This window comes from Pseudophryne corroboree, chromosome 8 (genome assembly GCF_028390025.1).
Source record: "Pseudophryne corroboree isolate aPseCor3 chromosome 8, aPseCor3.hap2, whole genome shotgun sequence".
In the NCBI taxonomy this organism is placed as follows: Eukaryota; Metazoa; Chordata; class Amphibia; order Anura; family Myobatrachidae; genus Pseudophryne; species Pseudophryne corroboree.
Window position 1 is genome coordinate 235,519,219 of NC_086451.1, and position 22,063 is coordinate 235,541,281.

The 22,063-nt window shown below is 48.8% G+C and overlaps 1 protein-coding gene across 12 annotated transcripts in view; it reads left to right on the plus strand.

Annotated features, from left to right (window-relative positions):
- Positions 1-22,063, plus strand: part of DLG3 (discs large MAGUK scaffold protein 3) — a 699,019-nt gene that overhangs the window by 513,504 nt on the left and 163,452 nt on the right. For all 12 annotated transcript variants that reach the window (XR_010183050.1, XM_063937118.1, XM_063937111.1 and 9 more), the window contains 2 exons: positions 10,216-10,330; positions 11,214-11,390. Coding sequence is in view for 11 of the 12 variants with exons in the window: in XM_063937118.1 (XP_063793188.1) it covers positions 10,216-10,330; positions 11,214-11,390 (292 nt within the window). In the remaining variant the exon portion in view is untranslated. The remainder of the gene's footprint in view (positions 1-10,215; positions 10,331-11,213; positions 11,391-22,063) is intronic.

The following is a 22,063-nucleotide window of genomic DNA, read 5'->3' on the forward strand; positions in this document are numbered from 1 at the left end:
CTTGCTCCTCATCTGCTCTCTAGTTGACTTATTTTGCCCACCGTCTTTCTTCTAAAGTAGACCTATAGACAACAGCATTGCACAAACTGGTCTCTTTTTATTTATTTGTATTATGGGTGTATCCAAGGCTCACTGGATCTATTCATATTGATTTAGCTATCGTAGTCATATGGAATCAATCCTCTTCTGACTTCACAGGGGATTTCCTTCTGCAGGGATGACTTGTATTGTTTAGAATGACATAGTCCTCCCTATAGGGATTTGTCTGAAGCATTAATGAACAACGTAATGAGGAGAGTTCCTGGGGCAGTGGGAAAAGACAAGTTCATATGGGATCCGGTCATGTGACCAGCCCTCGAGCAATCAAAATGCCGGCAAACAGAATGCCGATCCACAGGCACTATTCCCACTCGGCGGTGTCCACGACACCCATAGAGTGGGAATGAAACCTGTGGCGAGACCGCAAGGTGCTTTGTTGCGCTGACCCCCCTGCCGGCATTCTGCTGCCGGGTTCCCGGGGTCGGTATGCTAACCGCCGGGATCCCCAGTGCCGATCTCCTAGTCAACTAGTTAAAGCTGTTGTGTAGTGCACCGATTTGATTGTAAGCTCATAATGGATGGCTGGATGTGTATGCATTACATACTGTTCTCTCCTTACAGTCAGGGAGGCATATGGGGGAAGGAATGGGCATTTTTGTGCAGTGTGAATGCATTAGGTGCATCTGATCACATGGTCAGATGTGAATTAAATACAGGGCAAGAGTGATCCCAATTTCTCCAATATATGGGGTGCTGACAACTGAAGAACTTGTCATATAGGGGTATATGCAATTGCGGTCGAATTTGCCGCAAATGTCGAAAAACGGGTCATTTTCGACAAAAAAAAACCTGTCGAATTGGATTCGACAATGCAATACAGTACTTTTCGACAAAAAACCTGCCGTTTCAGATTCGACTTTTTGCAATTCGACATTTGTCAAATTCAACATGTCTGCAATGGAAAAAATGCGGCTTTTCAACAAAAGTTTATTCAATTGAAGAATGTCGATTCGACAACAGTGCTTTTCGACAGTCAATTTCATTCCGCCTCATTTTGCTGTCGTGATCTAATAAAAAAATGTAAAAACATGTTTTTTTTTGTGGTTTTTTTTTATTGCTAATAGCATATCTATTTATATTAGAAGGGATTATCTACTTGGTTTGCCTATTTATGAGCCACAAGTATTATTTAATAGATTTTTTTAAATAATATTTTTTTTTTTACTGACTAAAATAATATGGAGAGATCAGAGCATGTTTTTCAGTGGGAATGGGTTAAAATTTCAGGGAAAAAAATGTGCGGGGTCCCCCCTCCTAAGCATAACCAGCCTTGGGGTCCTTGACCCGGTCCTGGTTGTAAAAATACGGGGGGGGGGGGGGGGAAATGACAGGGGATCCCCCGTATTTTAACAACCAGCACCGGGCTCTGCGCCTGGTTCTAGTGGCAAAAATACGGGGGACAAAACACATAGGGGTCCCCCGTATTTTTCACACCAGCACCGTGCTCCACTAGTCAGAGAGATAATGCCACAGCCGGGGGACACTTTTATATAGGTCCCTGCGGCCCTGGCATTAAATCACTAACTAGTCACCCCTGGCCGGGGTACCCTGGAGGAGTGGGGACCCCTTAAATCAAGGGGTCCCCCCCCTCCAGCCACCCAAGGGCCAGGGGTGAAGCCCGAGGCTGTCCCCCCTCCCCCCCATCCAAGGGCGGCGGATGGGGGGCTGATAGCCTTGTGTAAAAAAAATATATATATATTGTTTTTTTGTAGAAGAACTACAAGTCCCAGCAAGCCTCCCCCGCAAGCTGGTACTTGGAGAACCACAAGTACCAGCATGCGGGGGGAAACGGGCCCGCTGGTACCTGTAGTTCTACTACAAAAAAAATACCCAAATAAAAACATAGGCGCTCCATTATATCCAATGGTGGGAACTTTGCGGTCAGCGGTTGACCGCGAGGGTGACCCCACATAACCTCGCGGTCAACCGCTGACCGCAGAGTTCCCACCATTGGATATAATGGAGCGCCTATGCACTACAGTGTATCTCGAGTGCGCCGCCTGACAGCTCAGACGCGCGCAGCCAATCAGGAGAGTGCCACGATGTGGCGCTCCCTGATTGGCTGAAGGGACCCTCTTTGACAGCAGTCACGGGGGGTCCCGGCAGTCGGGGAAAGGGGTCCCATGTGTAAACATGGGACCCCATTCAGTGCATGGATCGTGTTTGTCGTTTTTTTATTTTTCCAAGTACGTGGATTACAAACAAAGAAGAGGACCGATCTACACTGGATTGTTGAGTATAATTTTATTTACAGGTACCCCGTGGATTCTACGTGGAGAAGGGGACTGACACTTCGTAAGTATGTATGTATGTTGGTGTGCATGTATGTAATAAAGTTATACTGTCACGGTGTGTGTGTGTGTGTGTACTGTTTTTATTTGGGTGTTTTTTTGTAGTAGAACTACAGGTACCAGCGGGCCCGTTTCCCCCCCGCATGCTGGTACTTGTGGTTCTCCAAGTACCAGCTTGCGGGGGAGGCTTGCTGGGACTTGTAGTTCTGCTACAAAAAAAAATATTCTTTTTTCTCTAACGTCCTAGTGGATGCTGGGGACTCCGTAAGGACCATGGGGAATAGACGAGCTCCGCAGGAGACTGGGCACTCTAAGAAAGAATTAGTACTACTGGTGTGCACTGGCTCCTCCCTCTATGCCCCTCCTCCAGACCTCAGTTAGAATCTGTGCCCGGAAGGAGCTGGGTGCATTCTAGTGAGCTCTCCTAAGCTTGCTATTAAGAAAGTATTTTAGTTAGGTTTTTTTTATTTTCAGAGAGCTTCTGCTGGCAACAGACTCTCCGCTCGTGGGACTGAGGGGAGAGAAGCAAACCTACTAACTGCAACTAGGTTGCGCTTCTTAGGCTACTGGACACCATTAGCTCCAGAGGGTTCGAACACAGGAACTTAACCTTGGTCGTCCGTTCCCGGAGCCGCGCCGCCGTCCCCCTCGCAGAGCCAGAAGACAGAAGCCGGCGGATGAAGCAAGAAGACGTCAAAATCGGCGGCAGAAGACTCCTGTCTTCACATGAGGTAGCGCACAGCACTGCAGCTGTGCGCCATTGCGCCCACACTAACCCACACACTCCGGTCACTGTAGGGTGCAGGGCGCAGGGGGGGGGGGGGGGGGGGGCGGCGCCCCCCCGGGCAGCAATTGAGTACCTCCTGGCAAAAGCAGCATATATACAGCTGGGCACTGTATATATGCATGAGCCCCCGCCATTTTTTACACCAAATCGCGGGACAGAAGCCTGCCGCTGAGGGGGCGGGGCTTCTTCCTCAGCACTCACCAGCGCCATTTTCTCTCCACAGCTCCGCTGAGAGGAAGCTCCCCAGGCTCTCCCCAGCAGACTCACGGTAGAAAGAGGGTAAAAAGAGAGGGGGGGCACATAAATTTAGCGCAATAATCATATATACAGCAGCTACTGGGTAAACACTAAGTTACTGTGTGATTCCTGGGTCATATAGTGCTGGGGTGTGTGCTGGCATACTCTCTCTCTGTCTCTCTAAAAGGCCTTGTGGGGGTCCTGTCCTCATATAGAGCATTCCCTGTGTGTGTGTGGTGTCTCGGTACGCTTGTGTCGACATGTTTGACGAGGAGGGCTATGTGGAGGCAGAGCAGGTGCAGATGAATGAGGTGTCCCCGCCGACGGCGCCGACACCTGATTGGATGGATATGTGGAAGGTGTTAAATGATAATGTAAACTCCTTGCATAAAAGGTTGGATAAAGCTGAAGCCTTGGGACAGTCGGGGTCTCAGCCCATGCCTGATCCTACAGCGCAGAGGCCGTCAGGGTCTCAGAAGCGCCCACTATCCCATATTGTTGACACAGATATCTACACGGATTCTGACTCCAGTGTCGATGGCGATGATGCAAAATTGCAGCCTAATATGGCTAAAGCCATCCGCTACATGATTGTAGCTATGAAGGATGTATTGCACATATCAGAGGTAAACCCTGTCCCTGACAAGAGGGTTTATTGGGGAGAGGTGACTTTTCCCCCTTCACATGAGTTAAATGAGTTAAGTGAAAAAGCTTGGGATTCTCTTGATAGGAAAGTGCTGATTTCCAAAAGGTTACTTATGGCGTAACCCTTCCCGCCAACGGACAGGTTACGCTGGGAATCCTCCCCCAGGGTAGACAAGGAGTTGACACGCTTATCTAAGAAGGTGGCCCTGCCATCACAGGATACGGCCTCCCTAAAGGATCCTGCGGATAGGAAGCAGGAAGGTATCCTGAAGTCTGTTTATACACATTCAGGTACCATTCTGCGGCCGGCAATTGCTTCGGCCTGGATGTGTAGTGCTGTAGCAGCATGGACAGATACACTGTCTGAGGAACTGGATACCTTGGATAAGGATACTATTTTACTGACCCTGGGGCATATAAAAGACGCTGTCCTATATATGAGGGATGCCCAGAGGGACATTTGCCTACTGGGCTCTAGAATAAATGCAATGTCGATTTCTGCCAGAAGGGTCCTGTGGACTCGGCAATTGACAGGCGATGCCGACTCTAAAAAGCACATGGAGGTTTTACCCTACAAGGGTGAGGAATTGTTTGGGGACGATCTCGGACCTAGTTTCCACAGCTACAGGTGGGAAGTCAAATTTTTTGCCATATATTCCCTCACAGCCTAAGAAAGCACCGTATTACCAAATGCAGTCCTTTCAATCACAAAAAGGCAAGAAAGTCAGAGGTGCGTCCTTTCTTGCCAGGGGCAGGGGTAGAGGAAAGAAGCTGCTCCATACAGCTAGTTCCCAGGAACAGAAGTCCTCCCCGGCTTCCACTAAATCCACCGCATGACGCTGGGGCTCCACAGGTGGAACCGGGAGCGGTGGGGGCGCGTCTCCGAAAATTCAACCACCAGCGGGTTCGCTCAAAGGTGGATCCCTGGGCTATACAGATTGTGTCTCAGGGATACAAGCTGGAATTCGAAGTGATGCCCCCTCACCGTTAACTAAAATCAGCCCTGCCTGCTTCCTCCATAGAAAGGGAAGTAGTGTTAGCGGCAATTCACAAATTATATCTCCAGCAGGTGGTGGTACAGGTTCCCCTCCCTCAACAGGGAAGGGGTTACTATTCCACAATGTTTGTGGTTCCGAAACCGGACGGTTCGGTCAGACCCATATTGAATTTAAAATCCCTGAACATTTACCTGAAAAGGTTCAAGTTCAAGATGGAATCGCTCAGAGCGGTCATTGCAAGCCTGGAAGAGGGGGATTTTATGGTGTCTCTGGACATAAAGGATGCTTACCTGCATATCCCCATTTATCCACCTCATCAGGAGTACCTCAGATTTGTGGTACAGGACTGTCATTACCAATTCCAGACGTTGCCGTTTGGTCTCTCCACGGCACCGAGAATATTTACCAAGGTAATGGCGGAAATGATGGTGCTCCTTCGAAAGCAGGGTGTCACAGTTATCCCATACTTGGACGATCTCCTCATAAAGGCGAGGTCCAGAGAGCAGTTGCTGATCAGCGTAGCACACTCTCAGGAAGTGTTGCAACAGCACGGCTGGATTTTGAATATTCCAAAGTCGCAGCTGATCCCTACGACTCGTCTGCCCTTCCTGGGCATGATTCTGGACACGGACCAGAAAAAGGTGTTTCTCCCGGCGGAGAAGGCTCAGGAGCTCGTGACTCTGGTCAGAGAACTCTTAAAACCAAAACAGGTGTTGGTGCATCACTGCACGCGAGTCCTGGGAAAGATGGTGGCGTCATACGAAGCCATTCCCTTCGGCAGGTTCCATGCAAGGACTTTTCAGTGGGATCTGTTGGACAAGTGGTCCGGATCGCATCTTCAGATGCATCGGCTGATCACCCTATCCCCCAGGGCCAGGGTGTCTCTTCTGTGGTGGCTGCAGAGTGCTCACCTTCTCGAGGGCCGCAGGTTCGGCATACAGGACTGGGTTCCTGGTGACCACGGATGCAAGCCTCCGAGGATGGGGAGCAGTCACTCAGGGAAGAAACTTCCAAGGGCTGTGGTCAAGTCAGGAGGCTTGTCTGCACATCAATATCCTGGAACTAAGGGCCATATACAACGCCCTGAGTCAAGCGGAGCCTCTGCTTCGCAACCAACCGGTGCTGATTCAGTCAGACAACATCACCGCAGTGGCTCATGTAAACCGCCAGGGCGGAACAAGAAGCAGGGTAGCGTTAGCGGAAGCCACCAGGATTCTTCGTTGGGCTGGAGAATCGCGTGCAAGCACTGTCAGCAGTGTTCATTCCGGGAGTGGACAACTGGGAAGCAGACTTCCTCAGCAGGCACGACCTCCACCCGGGAGAGTGGGGACTTCATCAAGAAGTCTTCACACAGATACAAATCGATGGGAACTGCCACAGGTGGACATGATGGCATCCCGCCTCAACAAAAAGCTACAAAGGTATTGCGCCAGGTCAAGAGACCCTCAGGCGATAGCTGTGGACGCACTAGTAACACTGTGGGTGTTCCAGTCGGTCTATGTGTTTCCTCCTCTTCCTCTCATACCCAAGGTGCTGAGAATCGTAAGAAAAAGAGGAGTGAGAACAATACTCATTGTTCCGGATTGGCCAAGACGGACTTGGTACCCGGAACTGCAAGAAATGCTCATAGAGGACCCATGGCCTCTGCCTCTCAGACAGGATCTGTTGCAACAGGGGCCCTGTCTGTTCCAAGACTTACCGCGGCTGCGTTTGACGGCATGGTGGTTGAACGCCGGATCCTAGCGGAAAAAGGCATTCCGGATGAAGTTATTCCTACGCTGATAAAGGCTAGGAAGGACGTGACCGCAAAACATTATCACCGTATATGGCGAAAATATGTTGCTTGGTGTGAGGCCAGGAAGGCCCCTACAGAGGAATTCCAGCTGGGCTGGTTCCTGCACTTCCTACAGTCAGGAGTGACTATGGGCTTAAAATTAGGGTCCACAAAGGTCCAGATTTCGGCCCTATCCATTTTCTTTCAAAAGGAACGGGCTTTGCTTCCTGAAGTTCAGACGTTTGTAAAGGGAGTGCTGCATATTTAGCCCCCTTTTGTGGCACCTTGGGATCTTAACGTGGTGTTGAGTTTCCTGAAATCTCACTGGTTTGAGCCACTTAAGACCGTGGAGCTAAAGTATCTCACGTGGAAAGTGGTCATGCTATTGGCCTTAGCTTCGGCTAGGCGTGTGTCAGAATTGGCGGCTTTGTCATGTAAAAGCCCCTATCTGGTTTTCCATATGGACAGGGCAGAATTACGGACTCGTCCGCAATTTCTGCCGAAGGTGGTGTCATCTTTTCATTTGAACCAACCTATTGTGGTGCCTGCGGCTACTCGTGACTTGGAGGACTCCAAGTTGCTTGATGTAGTCAGGGCTTTGAAGATTTATGTAGCCAGGACGGCTGGAGTCAAGAAAACTGACTCGCTGTTTATCCTGTATGCATCCAACAAGCTGGGTGCTCCTGCTTCAAAGCAGACTATTGCTCGCTGGATCTGTAACACGATTCAGCAGGCTCATTCTGCGGCTGGTTTGCCGCATCCAAAATCAGTGAAAGCCCATTCCACAAGGAAAGTGGGCTCTTCTTGGGCGGCTGCCCGAGGGGTCTCGGCATTACAGCTTTGCCGAGCAGCTACTTGGTCGGGTTCAAACACCTTTGCTAAGTTCTACAAGTTTGATACCCTGGCTGAGGAGGACCTTGTGTTTGCCCATTCGGTGCTGCAGAGTCATCCGCACTCTCCCGCCCGTTTGGGAGCTTTGGTATAATCCCCATGGTCCTTACGGAGTCCCCAGCATCCACTAGGACGTTAGAGAAAATAAGATTTTACTCACCGGTAAATCTATTTCTCGTAGTCCGTAGTGGATGCTGGGCGCCCGTCCCAAGTGCGGACTTTCTGCAATACGTGTATATAGTTATTGCTTAATAAAAGGGTTATGTTATGTTGGCATCTGTTGTTTGATGCTCTGTTGTTGTTCATACTGTTAACTGGGTATGTTATCACGAGTTATACAGTGTGATTGGTGTGGCTGGTATGAGTCTTACCCTGGATTCCAAAATCCTTTCCTTGTAATGTCAGCTCTTCCGGGCACAGTTTCCTTAACTGAGGTCTGGAGGAGGGGCATAGAGGGAGGAGCCAGTGCACACCAGTAGTACTAATTCTTTCTTAGAGTGCTCAGTCTCCTGCGGAGCCCGTCTATTCCCCATGGTCCTTACGGAGTCCCCAGCATCCACTACGGACTACGAGAAATAGATTTACCGGTGTGTAAAATCTTATTTTTTTGACACAAGGCTATCAGCCCCCCATCCGCCGCCCTTGGATGGGAGGGACAGCCTCAGGCTTCACCCTTGGGTGGCTGGAGGGGGGGGACCCCTTGATTTAAGGGGTCCCCACTCCTCCAGGGTACCCCGGCCAGGGGTGACTAGTTAGTGATTTAATGCCAGGGCCGCAGGGACCTTTATAAAAGTGCCCCCCGGCTGTGGCATTTTCTCTCTGACTAGTGGAGCCCTGTGCTAGTGTGAAAAATACGGGGGACCCCTATGTGTTTTGTCCCCCGTATTTTTGGCACCAGGACCAGGCGCAGAGCCCGGTGCTGGTTGTTAAAATACGGGGGATCCCCTGTCCTTTTTCCAACCCCGTATTTTTACAACCAGGACCGGCTTAAAGAGCCCGAGGCTGGTTATGCTTAGGAGGGGGGACCCCACGCATTTTTTTTCAAGATTATTTTACACTTTTGTGCCGTCCATTAAGTCGAATCCAGGACGCACACTATTCGTCAATTGGTCCTTTTTTCGACAGCGGGACTGTCGAATCCGTTTTTTATTGAATATGTCGAATTCGGGTCCCGGCGGTCGGGATTCGACTGTCGAATTGTGTCGAATCCCAGACTGATTTCGACCGCAATTGCATATACCCCATAGTGTTGTGCAAATATGTGTAATGCGGGATTCTTTTTGGAACATTGTAATGCGTTATACAGGGTCCGGTACAGCCCAGCAGAAACATGCATATACACCTAACCATAAGCGTATTGTGTTACTGAGGTTGGTACATCGTCATCATCAGTCCAGTGGTTTTGATAGTTTTAAAATGTAAAAAAATAATAATAATAATGTAAGTTAAATACATTGATCACAATGTTGTGACCTCCCAATTACAAGTTACTCATCTGCATGTTAAATGCAATTCAAACTCCAGCAGCGACCTGACCCTACCATCAGTTGTCGCGTCTGCAGCAAATGGGCAACCGTGGTCCATGCTACCCACTTGTAATTAGTGTTGACATAACTACAGTTAAAGAATATTGTTAAGATAGAAAGCAAGGATACAAGTTTGTCAAAATCCTTGTAATATAAAATTTGGTGGTCAGACAACTAAATCAAATAAATCCTAGCTCTTAGTGCCCAAATGACCTACTAAATTTATGGTGCATGCTTGTATGAGTGTATGGAGAGAAGTTTTCCTGGCTGGATGGTGCTCGTCCTGTTCCTTAAGTCTGGATCTGTCATCACATAGTGTGCAATACTGTATATGAAGAACTAATTTTTCAAGTACCAAAAAGAATAGTAACAAGTACACAATATGGAACCGCTACTGTGTGGCTTGTCGTGGATATAAGGCATTGTACAGCAGCGTGACTGAGAAAGTACGGTTGTCTTGGATTTTTGTCCTTTTTATTACAGCTTCACTTATGTACGTCAGTGACTTGCAAAATACAATATATTATGAGCAGCAGTTTAGTTTCCTTGTCGCGTGTATAAGAGAGAACCAGTCACTAATTAAACACGCAGATGAACACTGCCTGCCAGTAACATAAACATTTATGGGCCCCACAGTTCTGTCTTATACTATTGTCTCCACAGTTACTATATGGCTTCAGTGACTGTTTAAGTTACTGTAAAAACAGATTTTATTTTAGCAGAAGTGAAGTTTACATAGTGACACTATGTATATATGTGTGGTATCATAAGAGGCCTGTAATGTGGTGGAGGCGTTTGTCTCATTCGTTGTCTGAAGTGTTGTGTAGTAGATGGCTGATAAATGACATACTGTAAAAAGACCACTTACGATCTTTCAGTAGATGTAGTGCAGCTATGATTTGTAGTGGACTTAAAAAATTATCTTTCAACAAGTTTCTGTAAAGTATTGTCATGTTATGTTTCTTAGAGTACAGTCGGTTTGAGTCAAAGATCCATGACTTGCGAGAGCAAATGATGAACAGCAGCATGAGCTCTGGATCCGGGTCATTGCGCACCAGTGAGAAAAGATCTCTCTACGTCAGGTACATACATGATCTAGTTCTGCTTTTACTTATCTGGCACAAACATTAAGTACAGCTGTGTGGGAGTTCTCCTCTAGTATGATGCAGCAAAAAGGTATATGAGAGCTCCTTTGTAGTACCCTATGATGCAGTTCCAAATATGAGTAAAGTGCAAAAGAAAATGATTCTCCCATACACAGACATTGTAACAATTGTCCTTCCTGTATTCTAGAGTATCTTAAATGCGGTTGTCAAAGCACTCCCAACGGTCCAGGTTGTAAGTATATACATGCTTGGCCACAGGTGACTTTACACCTCAGTCAATCTGATTTAACCGTCTGTGCTGAGCCATGGATATACCTGAAACCTGGACTGTTAGGGTAGCTTGAGGACTGCGTTTGAGAACCTCTGCTGTAGTGCTAAGTGGCATTATGATGTAGCTGGGGAAAGGAAGATTGGGGACCTGAGAGGGGAAGCCCGGCAGGGTCAGAAAGAGGCCCTAGGGAAACCACTGAACCTTGTATCATAAATTTAAAAAGAATCAAATTGAACATACTCAATTTAAACAAAAAATCTCCAGAAACATTGGCTCAAAAGCAGATTTATGCAATTAGCAATGTATGTATTTATGTGTGTGCATGTACACAACACCAGTATGATGAGTTCTTGATCTAGTAAAATCCTTTATTTACTACTGTTTACTTTAGTTTTTTTGTTTTTCCTTGTATCCAATCCCATTGTTTTCTGTGGCCACCCTAGTCTTAACAGCACCCTCCTACCTCTGCATGTGATGGAGGCATATCTGCACTTCCATATTAAACTATCATACAACTGGAAATTTGTGAAATTGTTCACTCATATAGAAACAAGATTTAATTCTGATGGTTGCTCTTGCCATTAACAGGGCTTTGTTTGACTATGATCGATCTCGGGACAGCTGCCTACCAAGCCAGGGGCTGAGCTTCTCTTATGGGGATATTCTTCATGTTATCAATGCCTCTGATGATGAATGGTGGCAGGCAAGACTTGTCACTCCACATGGGGAAAGTGAACAAATCGGGGTTATCCCCAGCAAAAAGAGGTGAGTGGCCATTAATCCATCTTGACAATTTCCAATATACTGCGTTTGCCATAACTTATTTTGAGACCTGTTTGTTCTGGGGCCTACTTGAGCTCAGCCTGCTTCTAGTTGTATGCACCACATAGTGAATAGAGCTTGAACTGCTGTAATCATAGATGTCATTATTATCTCATGGTGAATGTATCCTCGTGAAATTTACATACTTTATCAAGCACTGGTCAGACAGAAAATAAAATAAGCAGCGCTAAGTCTGTCTTGCACTTAAGAAAATAGGGTGTATTAGCTGAGGATGTTTGCCATAGGTGTTAATGTCCTAAATTACCAATGCTAATAGATTTTTGCGGGGGAATATCCTGTTAGCCCAGATGTCGGCATACTGATTCCCTTGATGTCGGCACTTATCGGGGATTATGCAGCATGTGAAGTATAATCCCAGATAAACAGCTATTCAGAGCCACAAGAACACATGGGTCTAGGAATTTATCCGGGATCCGATGTGTTGTCGCCTGCAGACCGGATTGGTTTTTGGACAGAAAAACGGCTTTAATAAGATAGCCTGATGCCATTGGACTCAAATCGTAAAACAAGTCTCTTTTCTCTGACGTCCTAGTGGATGCTGGGAACTCCGTAAGGACCATGGGGAATAGCGGCTCCGCAGGAGACTGGGCACAACTAAAGAAAGCTTTAGGACTACCTGGTGTGCACTGGCTCCTCCCTCTATGACCCTCCTCCAGACCTCAGTTAGAATCTTGTGCCCGGCTGAGCTGGATGCACACTAGGGGCTCTCCTGAGCTCCTAGAAAAGAAAGTATATTTTAGGTTTTTTATTTTCAGTGAGATCTGCTGGCAACAGACTCACTGCTACGAGGGACTAAGGGGAGAAGAAGCGAACCTACCTGCTTGCAGCTAGCTTGGGCTTCTTAGGCTACTGGACACCATTAGCTCCAGAGGGATCGAACACAGGGCCCGACCTCGATCGTCCGGTCCAGGAGCCGCGCCGCCGTCCCCCTTACAGAGCCAGAAGCATGAAGATGGTCCTGAAAATCGGCGGCAGAAGACTTCGGTCTTCAACAAGGTAGCGCACAGCACTGCAGCTGTGCGCCATTGCTCCTCATGCACACCTCACACTCCGGTCACTGATTGGTGCTGGGGGGGGGGCGCCGCCCTGAGCAGCAATATTAACACCTTGGCTGGCAAAATAATCACAATATATAGTCCCAGAGGCTATATATGTGAAAAATACCCCTGCCAGGATCCATAAAAAAGCGGGAGAAAGTCAGCCGAAAAAGGGGCGGGGCTATCTCCCTCAGCACACTGGCGCCATTTTCTCTTCACAGTGCAGCTGGAAGACAGCTCCCCAGGCTCTCCCCTGTAGTTTTCAAGCTCAAAGGGTTAAAAAGAGAAGGGGGGCACTAAATTTAGGCGCAAAATCTGTGTATTATAGCAGCTATAAGGGAAAAATCACTGTGGGTAGTGTGAATCCCTGCATTATATAGCGCTCTGGTGTGTGCTGGCATACTCTCTCTCTGTCTCCCCAAAGGACTTTGTGGGGTCCTGTCCTCAGTCAGAGCATTCCCTGTGTGTGTGCGGTGTGTCGGTACGGCTGTGTCGACATGGTTGATGAGGAGGCTTATGTGGAGGCGGAGCAGATGCCGATAAATGTGATGTCGCCCCCTGTGGGGCCGACACCAGAGTGGATGGATAGGTGGAAGGTATTAACCGACAGTGTCAACTCCTTACATAAAAGGCTGGATGACGTAACAGCTGTGGGACAGCCGGCTTCTCAGCCCGCGCCTGCCCAGGCGTCTCAAAGGCCATCAGGGGCTCAAAAACGCCCGCTACCTCAGATGGCAGACACAGATGTCGACACGGAGTCTGACTCCAGTGTCGACGAGGTTGAGACATATACACAATCCACTAGGAACATCCGTTGCATGATCTCGGCAATGAAAATTGTGTTACACATTTCTGACATTAACCCAGGTACCACAAAAAAGGGGTTTTATGTTTGGGGAGAAAAAAGCAGACAGTGTTTTGTTCCCCCATCAGATGAGTGAATGAAGTGTGTGAAGAAGCGTGGGTTCCCCTGATAAGAAACTGGTAATTTCTATAAAGTTACTGATGGCGTACCCTTTCCCGCCAGAGGATAGGTCACGTTGGGAGATATCCCCTAGGGTGGATAAGGCGCTCACACGTTTGTCAAAAAAGGTGGCACTGCCGTCTTAGAATACAGCCACTTTGAAGGAGCCTGCTGACAAAAAGCAGGAGGCTATCCTGAAGTCTGTATATACACACTCAGGTACTATACTAAGACCTGCAATTGCCTCAGCATGGATAGTGCTGCTGCAGCGTGGTCTATTACCCTGTCAGGACAGGGATACTATTTGCTAACCATAGAGCATATTAAAGATGTCGTCTTATATATGAGGGATGCACAGAGGGATATTTGCCGGCTGGCATCCAGAATTAATGCAATGTCCATTCTGCCTGGAGGGTATTAGGGACCCGGCAGTGGACAGGCGATGCTGACTTTAGAAGGCACATGAAGATTCTGCCTTATAAGGGTGAGGAATTGTTTGGGGATGGTCTCTGGGACCTCGTATCCACAGCAACAGCTGGGAAGGAAAAAAAAAATTACCTCAAGTTTCCTCACAGCCTAAGAAAGCACCGTATTATAAGGTACAGTCCTTTCGGCTTCAGAAAAGCAAGCGGGTTAAAGGCGCTTCCTTTCTGCACAGAGACAAGGGAAGAGGGAAAAAGCTGCACCAGACAGCTAGTTCCCAGGATCAAAAATCTTCCCCCGCTTCCTCTGAGTCCACCGCATGACGCTGGGGCTCCACAGGTGGAGCCAGGTGCGGTGGGGGCGCGTCTCGGGAACTTCAGCGACCAGTGGGCTCGCTCACAGGTGGATCCCTGGGTTCTGCAAGTAGTATCACAGGGATACAAGCTGGAGTTTCGGGGCGACTCCCCCTCGCCGTTATCTCAAATCAGCCTTGCCTGCTGCCCTCGAGGAGAGGTAGTACTGGCGGCAATTCACAAGCTGTACTTCCAGCAGGTGAAATCACGGTACCCCTCCTTCAACAAGGCCGGGGTTACTATTCCACAATGTTTGTGGTACCGAAACCAGACTGTTCGGTGAGACCCATTCTAAAATTGAAATCCTTGAACACTTATATATGAAGGTTCAAGTTCAAAATGGAATCGCTCAGGGCGGTTATTGCAAGCCTGGACGGAGGGGATTACATGGTATCACTGGACATCAAGGATGCTTACCTGCATGTCCCCATTTACCCTCCTCACCAGAAGTACCTCAAAATTGTGGTACAGGACTGTCATTACCAATTCCAGACGTTGCCGTTGGTCTGTCCCCGGCACCGAGGGTATTTACCAAGGTAATGGCCGAGATGATGATACTCCTTCGAAAAAAGGGAGTTATAATTATCCCGTACTTGGACGATCTCCTTATAAAGGCGAGGTCCAGGGAGCAGTTGTTCGTCGGAGTAGCACTATCTCGGGAAGTGCTACAACAGCACGGCTGGATTCTGAATAGTCCAAAGTCGCAGCTGGTTCCTACGACGCGTCTACTGTTCCTGGGTATGGTTCTGGACACAGAACAGGAAAAAGGGTTTCTCCCGGAGGAGAAGGCCAAGGAGTTGTCATCTCTAGTCAGAGACCTCCTAATACAAATACAGGTGTCTGTGCATCAATGCACGCGAGTCCTGGGAAAGATGGTAGCTTCTTACGAAGAAATTCCATTCGGTAGGTTCCATGCGAGGATCTTCCAGTGGGATCTGTTGGACAAGTGGTCCGGGTCGGATCTTCAGATGCATCGGCTGTTAACCCTGTCTCCAAGGGCCAGGGTGTCGCTGTTGTGGTGGCTGCAGAGAGCTCATCTTCTAGACGGCCGCAGATTCGGCATACAGGACTGGTTCCTGGTGACCACAGATGCCAGCCTTCGAGGCTGGGGGGCAGTCACACAGGGAAGAAACTTCCAAGGACTATGGTCAAGTCAGGAGACTTCCCTACACATAAATATTCTGGGACTAAGAGCCATTCACAATGCCCTAAGTCAGGCTAGACCCCTGCTTCAACACCAGCCGGTGCTGATCCAGTCAGACAACATCACGGCGGTCGCCCATGTAAACCAGCAGGGCGGCACAAGAAGCAGGATGGTGATGGCAGAAGCCACAAGGATTTTCCGATGGGTGGAAAATCATGTGTTAGCACTGTCAGCAGTGTTCATTCCCGGAGTGGACAACTGGGAAGCAGACTTTCTCAGCAGGCACGACCTCCACCCGGGAGAGTGGGGACTTCATCCAGAAGTCTTAAAAATGATTGTACACCATTGGGAAAGGCCACAGGTGGACATGATGGCGTCCCGCCTCAACAAAAAGCTAAAAAGATATTGCGCCAGGTCAAGTGACCCTCAGACGATAGCTGTGGACGCTCTGGTAACACCGTGGGTGTACCAGTCGGTGTATGTGTTCCTTCCTTTGCCTCTCATACCCAAGGTATTGAGAATACTAAGAAGGAGAGGAGTAAGAACTATACTCGTGGTTCCGGATTGGCCAAGAAGAGCTTGGTACCCAGACCTTCAAGAAATGATCTCAGAGGACCCATGGCCTCTGCCGCTCAGTCAGGACCTGCTGCAGCAGGGGCCCTGCCTGTTCCAAGACTTACCACGGCTGTGTTTGACGGCATGGCGGTTGAACACCGGATCCTAAAGGAAAAAGGCATTCCGGAGGAAGTTATTCCTACGCTGATTAAGGCTAGGAAAGATGTGATCGCAAAATATTATCACCGCATTTGGCAATAATAGGTTGCTTGGTGTGAGGCCAGGAAGGCCCCAACGGAGGAATTTCAAATGGGTCGATTTCTGCACTTCCTACAGTCAGGAGTGACTACGGGCCTAAAATTGGGTTACGTTAAGGTCCAGATTTCGGCTCTGTACATTTTCTTCCAAAAAGAACTGGCTTCACTGCCTGAAGTTCAGACTTTTGTTAAGGGAGGGCTGCATATTCAGCCCCCGTTTGTGCCTCTAGTGGCACCGTGGGATCTCAACGTGGTGTTGGATTTCCTGAAGTCGCATTGGGTTGAGCCACTTAAATCCGTAGAGCTAAAATACCTCACGTGGAAAGTGGTCATGCGGTTGGCCTTGGCGTCGGCCAGGTGTGTATCAGAATTGGCGGTTTAGTCATGCAAAAGCCCTTATCTGATTTTCATATGGATAGGGCGGAATTGAGGACTCGTTCCCAATTCCTTCCTAAGGTGGTATCAGCTTTTCATGTGAACCAACCTATTGTGGTACCTGCGGCTACGTGGGACTTGGAGGACTCCAAGTTACTGGACGTAGTCAGGGCCCTGAAAATATATGTTTCCAGCACGGCTGGAGTCAGGAAAACTGACTCGCTATTTATCCTGTATGCACCCAACAAGCTGGGTGCTCCTGCTTCTAAGCAGACTATTGCTCGCTGGATCTGTAGCACGATTCAACTTGCACATTCTGCAGCTGGACTGCCGCACCCTAAATCTGTAAAAGCCCATTCCACGAGGAAGGTGGGCTCTTCTTGGGCGGCTGCCCGAGGGGTCTCGGCTTTACAACTTTGACGAGCTGTTACTTGGTCGGGTTCAAACATTTTTGCAAAAGTCTACAAGTTTGATACCCTGGCTGAGGAGGACCTTGAGTTTGCTCATTCGGTGCTGCAGAGTCATCCGCACGCTCCCGCCCGTTTGGGAGCTTTGGTATAATCCCCATGGTCCTTACGGAGTTCCCAGCATCCACTAGGACGTCAGAGAAAATAAGATTTTACTCACCAGTAAATCTATTTCTCGTAGTCCGTAGTGGATGCTGGGCACCCGTCCCAAGTGCGGATTGTCTGCAATACTTGTATATAGTTATTGCCTAACTAAAGGGTTATTGTTGTGAGCCATCTGTTAGTGAGGCTCAGATATATTTCATACTGTTAACTAGGTATAATATCACGAGTTATACGGTGTGATTGGTGTGGCTGGTATGAGTCTTACCCGGGATTCAAAATCCTTTCCTTATTGTGTCAGCTCTTCCGGGCACAGTATCCTAACTGAGGTCTGGAGGAGGGTCATAGAGGGAGGAGCCAGTGCACACCAGGTAGTCCTAAAGCTTTCTTAAGTTGTGCCCAGTCTCCTGCGGAGCCGCTATTCCCCATGGTCCTTACGGAGTTCCCAGCATCCACTACGGACTACGAGAAATAGATTTACCGGTGAGTAAAATCTTATTTTCTCTTACGTCCTAGAGGATGCTGGGGACTCCGTAAGGACCATGGGGTATAGACGGGCTCCGCTGGAGACATGGGCACTCTAAAGACTTTAGATGGGTGTGCACTGGCTCCTCCCTCTATGCCCCTCCTCCAGACCTCAGTTAGATCCTGTGCCCAAAAGATGTTGCTCCTGAGGAAGCTGGATCATACTGTTGCCAGCGAAACGCGTTCGTTTATTCACCCGCCTGGACACCACTCTCCGACGTCATCCATTGGGACTTTGATACTTTTGGCTCTAATTGGACACTTTTCCAATCACTGGGGATTCCTACGAGCAAGGACCTGATCCACATATACAGCTAGCAATGGACTCTTCCTAAAGCTGATGCCATCATACACACCTATTGTGGAATCGGTAATTACCCTGTGTTACAGTGAATGCCATCTGGAGATTTTCCTAGCCGTAAAGAATAATACATGTCCTAGAGGAGAGTGGAATTATATTAGATCTTATCCAGGGAGAGACTATGATTGCAAGTGTTATTAAATTTGGGTAATAGGAATCGATTCCTGTTTTTTTAATGGTATAATAAAGTGTTATATTTTTACATTGTATATACATAAGCAAACCGTCTTTTTATAATTAATTCATTACAGCCAGCGCTGGTATTTTGTGTGTCTTTTCTTCTTTAGTTTATTGGGGAACATGACTATCCCCATACCAGCTGCTGCTAACTGCGCACTTACACACTCTTCTATCTCTGTGCCCAGAGGAGACTGGGTGCACTGCAGGGGAGCTCTACTGAGTTTCTCTGAAAAAGACTTGTTAGGTTTTTCATTTTCAGGGAGCACTGCTGGCAACAGGCTCCCTGCAACGTGGGACTGAGGGGAGAGAAGCAGACCTACTTAAATGATAGGCTCTGCTTGTTAGGCTACTGGACACCATTAGCTCCAGAGGGTTTGAACGCAGGTCTCATCCTCGCTGTTCGTCCCGGAGCCGCGCCGCCGTCCTCCTCACAGAGCCGGAAGATAGAAGCCGGGTGAGTATAAGAAGAAAGAAGATTTCAAAGGCGGCAGAAGACTTCAGATCTTCACTGAGGTACCGCGCAGCGGTAACGCTGCGCGTCATTGCTCCCACATTCACACACACTGACAGCAATGTATGGGTGCAGGGCGCGGGGGGGCGCCCTGGGCAGCAATAATAAACCTCAAGGGACACTGGCTGACATATATATACTGCGGAGGCAGTATATTAAATAAACCCCCGCCAGTATTAAGAATTTGAGCAGGACCAAAGCCCGCCGTTGAGGGGGCGGAGCTTGATCCTCCAGCACTAACCAGCGCCATTTTCTCCACAGCACGCTGCAGAGAAGCTGCTCCCCGGACTCTCCCCTGCTGAACACAAGTACAGAGGGCAAAAAAGAGGGGGGGGGGGGGGGGGGGGGCAAATTTATTTTGCGCAGTGAGTGTATTATTGATATATAAAAGCGCTGTACAGACTGGGATTTTGTCTGTGTCCAGTGGCGCTGGGTGTGGGCTGGCATACTCTCTCTCTGTCTCTCCAAAGGGCCTTATTGGGGGATTGTCTCTATATATATATATATATATATATATATATATATATATATATATATATATATATATCTATCCCAGTGTGTGTGGGGGTGTCGGTACGTGTGTGTCGGCATGTCTGAAGCGGAAGGCTCATCTAAGGAGGAGGTAGAGCAGCTGATTGTGGTGTCTCCGTCGGCACAGTCGACACCTGATTGGATGGATATGTGGAATGTTTTAAATGCAAATGTGTCTTTATTACATAAAAGATTGGACAAAGCAGAGTCCAGAGAAAAAGCAGGGAGTCAATCCATGGCTTTGACTGTGTCACAAGGCCCTTCAGAGTCTCATAAACGTCCCGTCCCAGGTAGCAGACACTGATACCGACACCGATTCTGACTCCAGTGTCGAATACGATGATGCGTGGTCACACCCAAGGGTGGCCAAAAGTATTCATTATATGATTATTGCAATAAAAGATGTTTTGCATATCACAGAGGACCCCTTGGTGCCTGACACGAGGGTATGCATGTTTAAGGAGAAGAAACCTGAGGTAACCTTTCCCCCATCTCATGAGCTGAACGCTTTATTTGAAAAAGCTTGGGAAACGCCAGACAAGAAACTGCAGATTCCCAAGAGAATTCTTATGGCGTATCCTTTCCCCACACAGGACAGGTTACGGTGGGAATCCTCGCCCAGGGTGGACAAGGCTTTGACGCGCTTGTCCAAATAGGTGGCGCTACCGTCTCCAGACACTGCAGCCCTCAAGGATCCTGCTGATCGCAGACAGGAGACTACCTTAAAATCAATTTATACACATTCGGGGGCCTTGCTCAGACCGGCACTAGCGTCGGCATGGGTATGTAGCGCAATAGCAGCATGGACAGAACTTGTCATCTGACATTGACACCCTAGATAAGGATAGCATTTTATTGACCTTGGGTCATATAAAAGACGCAGCATTATATATGAGAGACGCTGCGAGAGACGTTGGGCTGTTGGGTTCAATAGCCAATGCCATGGCAATTTCTGCTAGGCGAGCCCTGTGGACCCGCCAATGGACGGGTGATGCCGATTCAAAGAGACATATGGAAACTTTGCCTTACAAGGGTGATGTTTTATTTGGGGAGGGCCTCGTGGACCTGGTTTCCACAGCTACCGCGGGTAAATCTTTTTTGCCTTCTGTTCCCCCACAGCAAAAGAAAACACCTCAATATCAGATGCAGTCCTTTCGGTCGCATAAGTCCAGAAGGGGCCGGGGCTCTTCCTTCCTCACCAGAGGTAAGGGTAGAGGGAAAAGAATGCCTGCTACGGCTAGTTCCCAGGAACAGAAGTCCTCCCCGGCTTCTACAAAATCCACCGCATGACGCTGGGGCTCCACTGCGGGAGTCCGCGCCGGTGGGGGCACGTCTTCGACTCTTCAGCCAGATCTGGGTTCTGTCAGATTTGGATCCTTGGGCGATAGAAATTGTATCCCAAGGCTACAAACTGGAATTCGAAGAAGTGCCTCCTCGCCGATTTTTCAAGTCTGCTTTGCCAGCCTCTCCCCCAGAGAGGGAAATAGTTTTAGATGTGATACAAAAGCTGTGTCAACAGCAAGTGATTATCAAGGTTCCCCTAGGGCAACAGGGGAAGGGGTACTATTCAACTCTATTTCTCTAACGTCCTAGTGGATGCTGGGAACTCCGTAAGGACCATGGGGAATAGCGGGCTCCGAAGGAGGCTGGGCACTCTAGAAAGATCTTAGACTACCTGGTGTGCACTGGCTCCTCCCACTATGACCCTCCTCCAAGCCTCAGTTAGATTTCGTGCCCGGCCGAGGTTGGATGCACACTAGGGGCTCTCCTGAGCTCTTAGAAAGTTATAGTCTTAGAATTTGTTATTTTCAGTGAGACCTGCTGGCAACAGGCTCACTGCAGCGAGGGACTAAGGGGAGAAGAAGCGAACTCGCCTGCTTGCAGCCGGATTGGGCTTCTTAGGCTACTGGACACCATTCGCTCCAGAGGGATCGACCGCAGGCCCAGCCTTGATGTTCGGTCCCGGAGCCGCGCCGCCGTCCCCCTTACAGAGCCAGAAGCAAGAAGATGGTCCGGAAAATCGGCGGCATGAAGACTCTGTCTTCACCAAGGTAGCGCACAGCACTGCAGCTGTGCGCCATTGCTCCTCTCACACACTTCACACTCCGGTCACTGAGGGTGCAGGGCGCTGGGGGGGGCGCCCTGAGGCAGCAATAAAAACACCTTGGCTGGCTAAAATACCTCAATATATGGCCCCAGGGGCTATATATGAGGTAAATACCCCTGCCAGAATTCCATAAAAAACGGGAGAATAGGCCGCGAAAAAGGGGCGGAGCCTATCTCCTCAGCACACTGGCGCCATTTTTCCCTCACAGCTCGGCTGGAGGGAAGCTCCCTGGCTCTTCCCTGCAATTCTACAGTACAGTAAGAGGGAAAAGAGAGGGGGGGCATTAAAATTGGCACTGTATACAGTATATTATATAAAAGCTATTAGGGACATAACTCAGTTAGTCCCTGTATATATATAGCGCTCTGGTGTGTGCTGGCATACTCTTACTCTGTCCCCCCAAAGGGCTTTTGTGGGTCCTGTCCTCGTTTAGAGCATTGCCTGTGTGTCTGCGGTGTGTCGGTACGGCTGTGTCGACATGTTGAATGAGGAGGCTTATATGGTGACAGAACAGAGGCCGATATATGTGATGTCGCCCCCTGTGGGGCCGACACCAGAGTGGATGGATAGGTGAAAGGTATTAACCGACAGTGTCAACTCCTTACATAAAAGGGTGGATGACGTAACAGCTGTGGGACAGCCAGCTTCGCAGCCCGCGCTTGCCCAGGCGTCTCAAAGGCCATCAGGGGCTCAAAAACGCCCG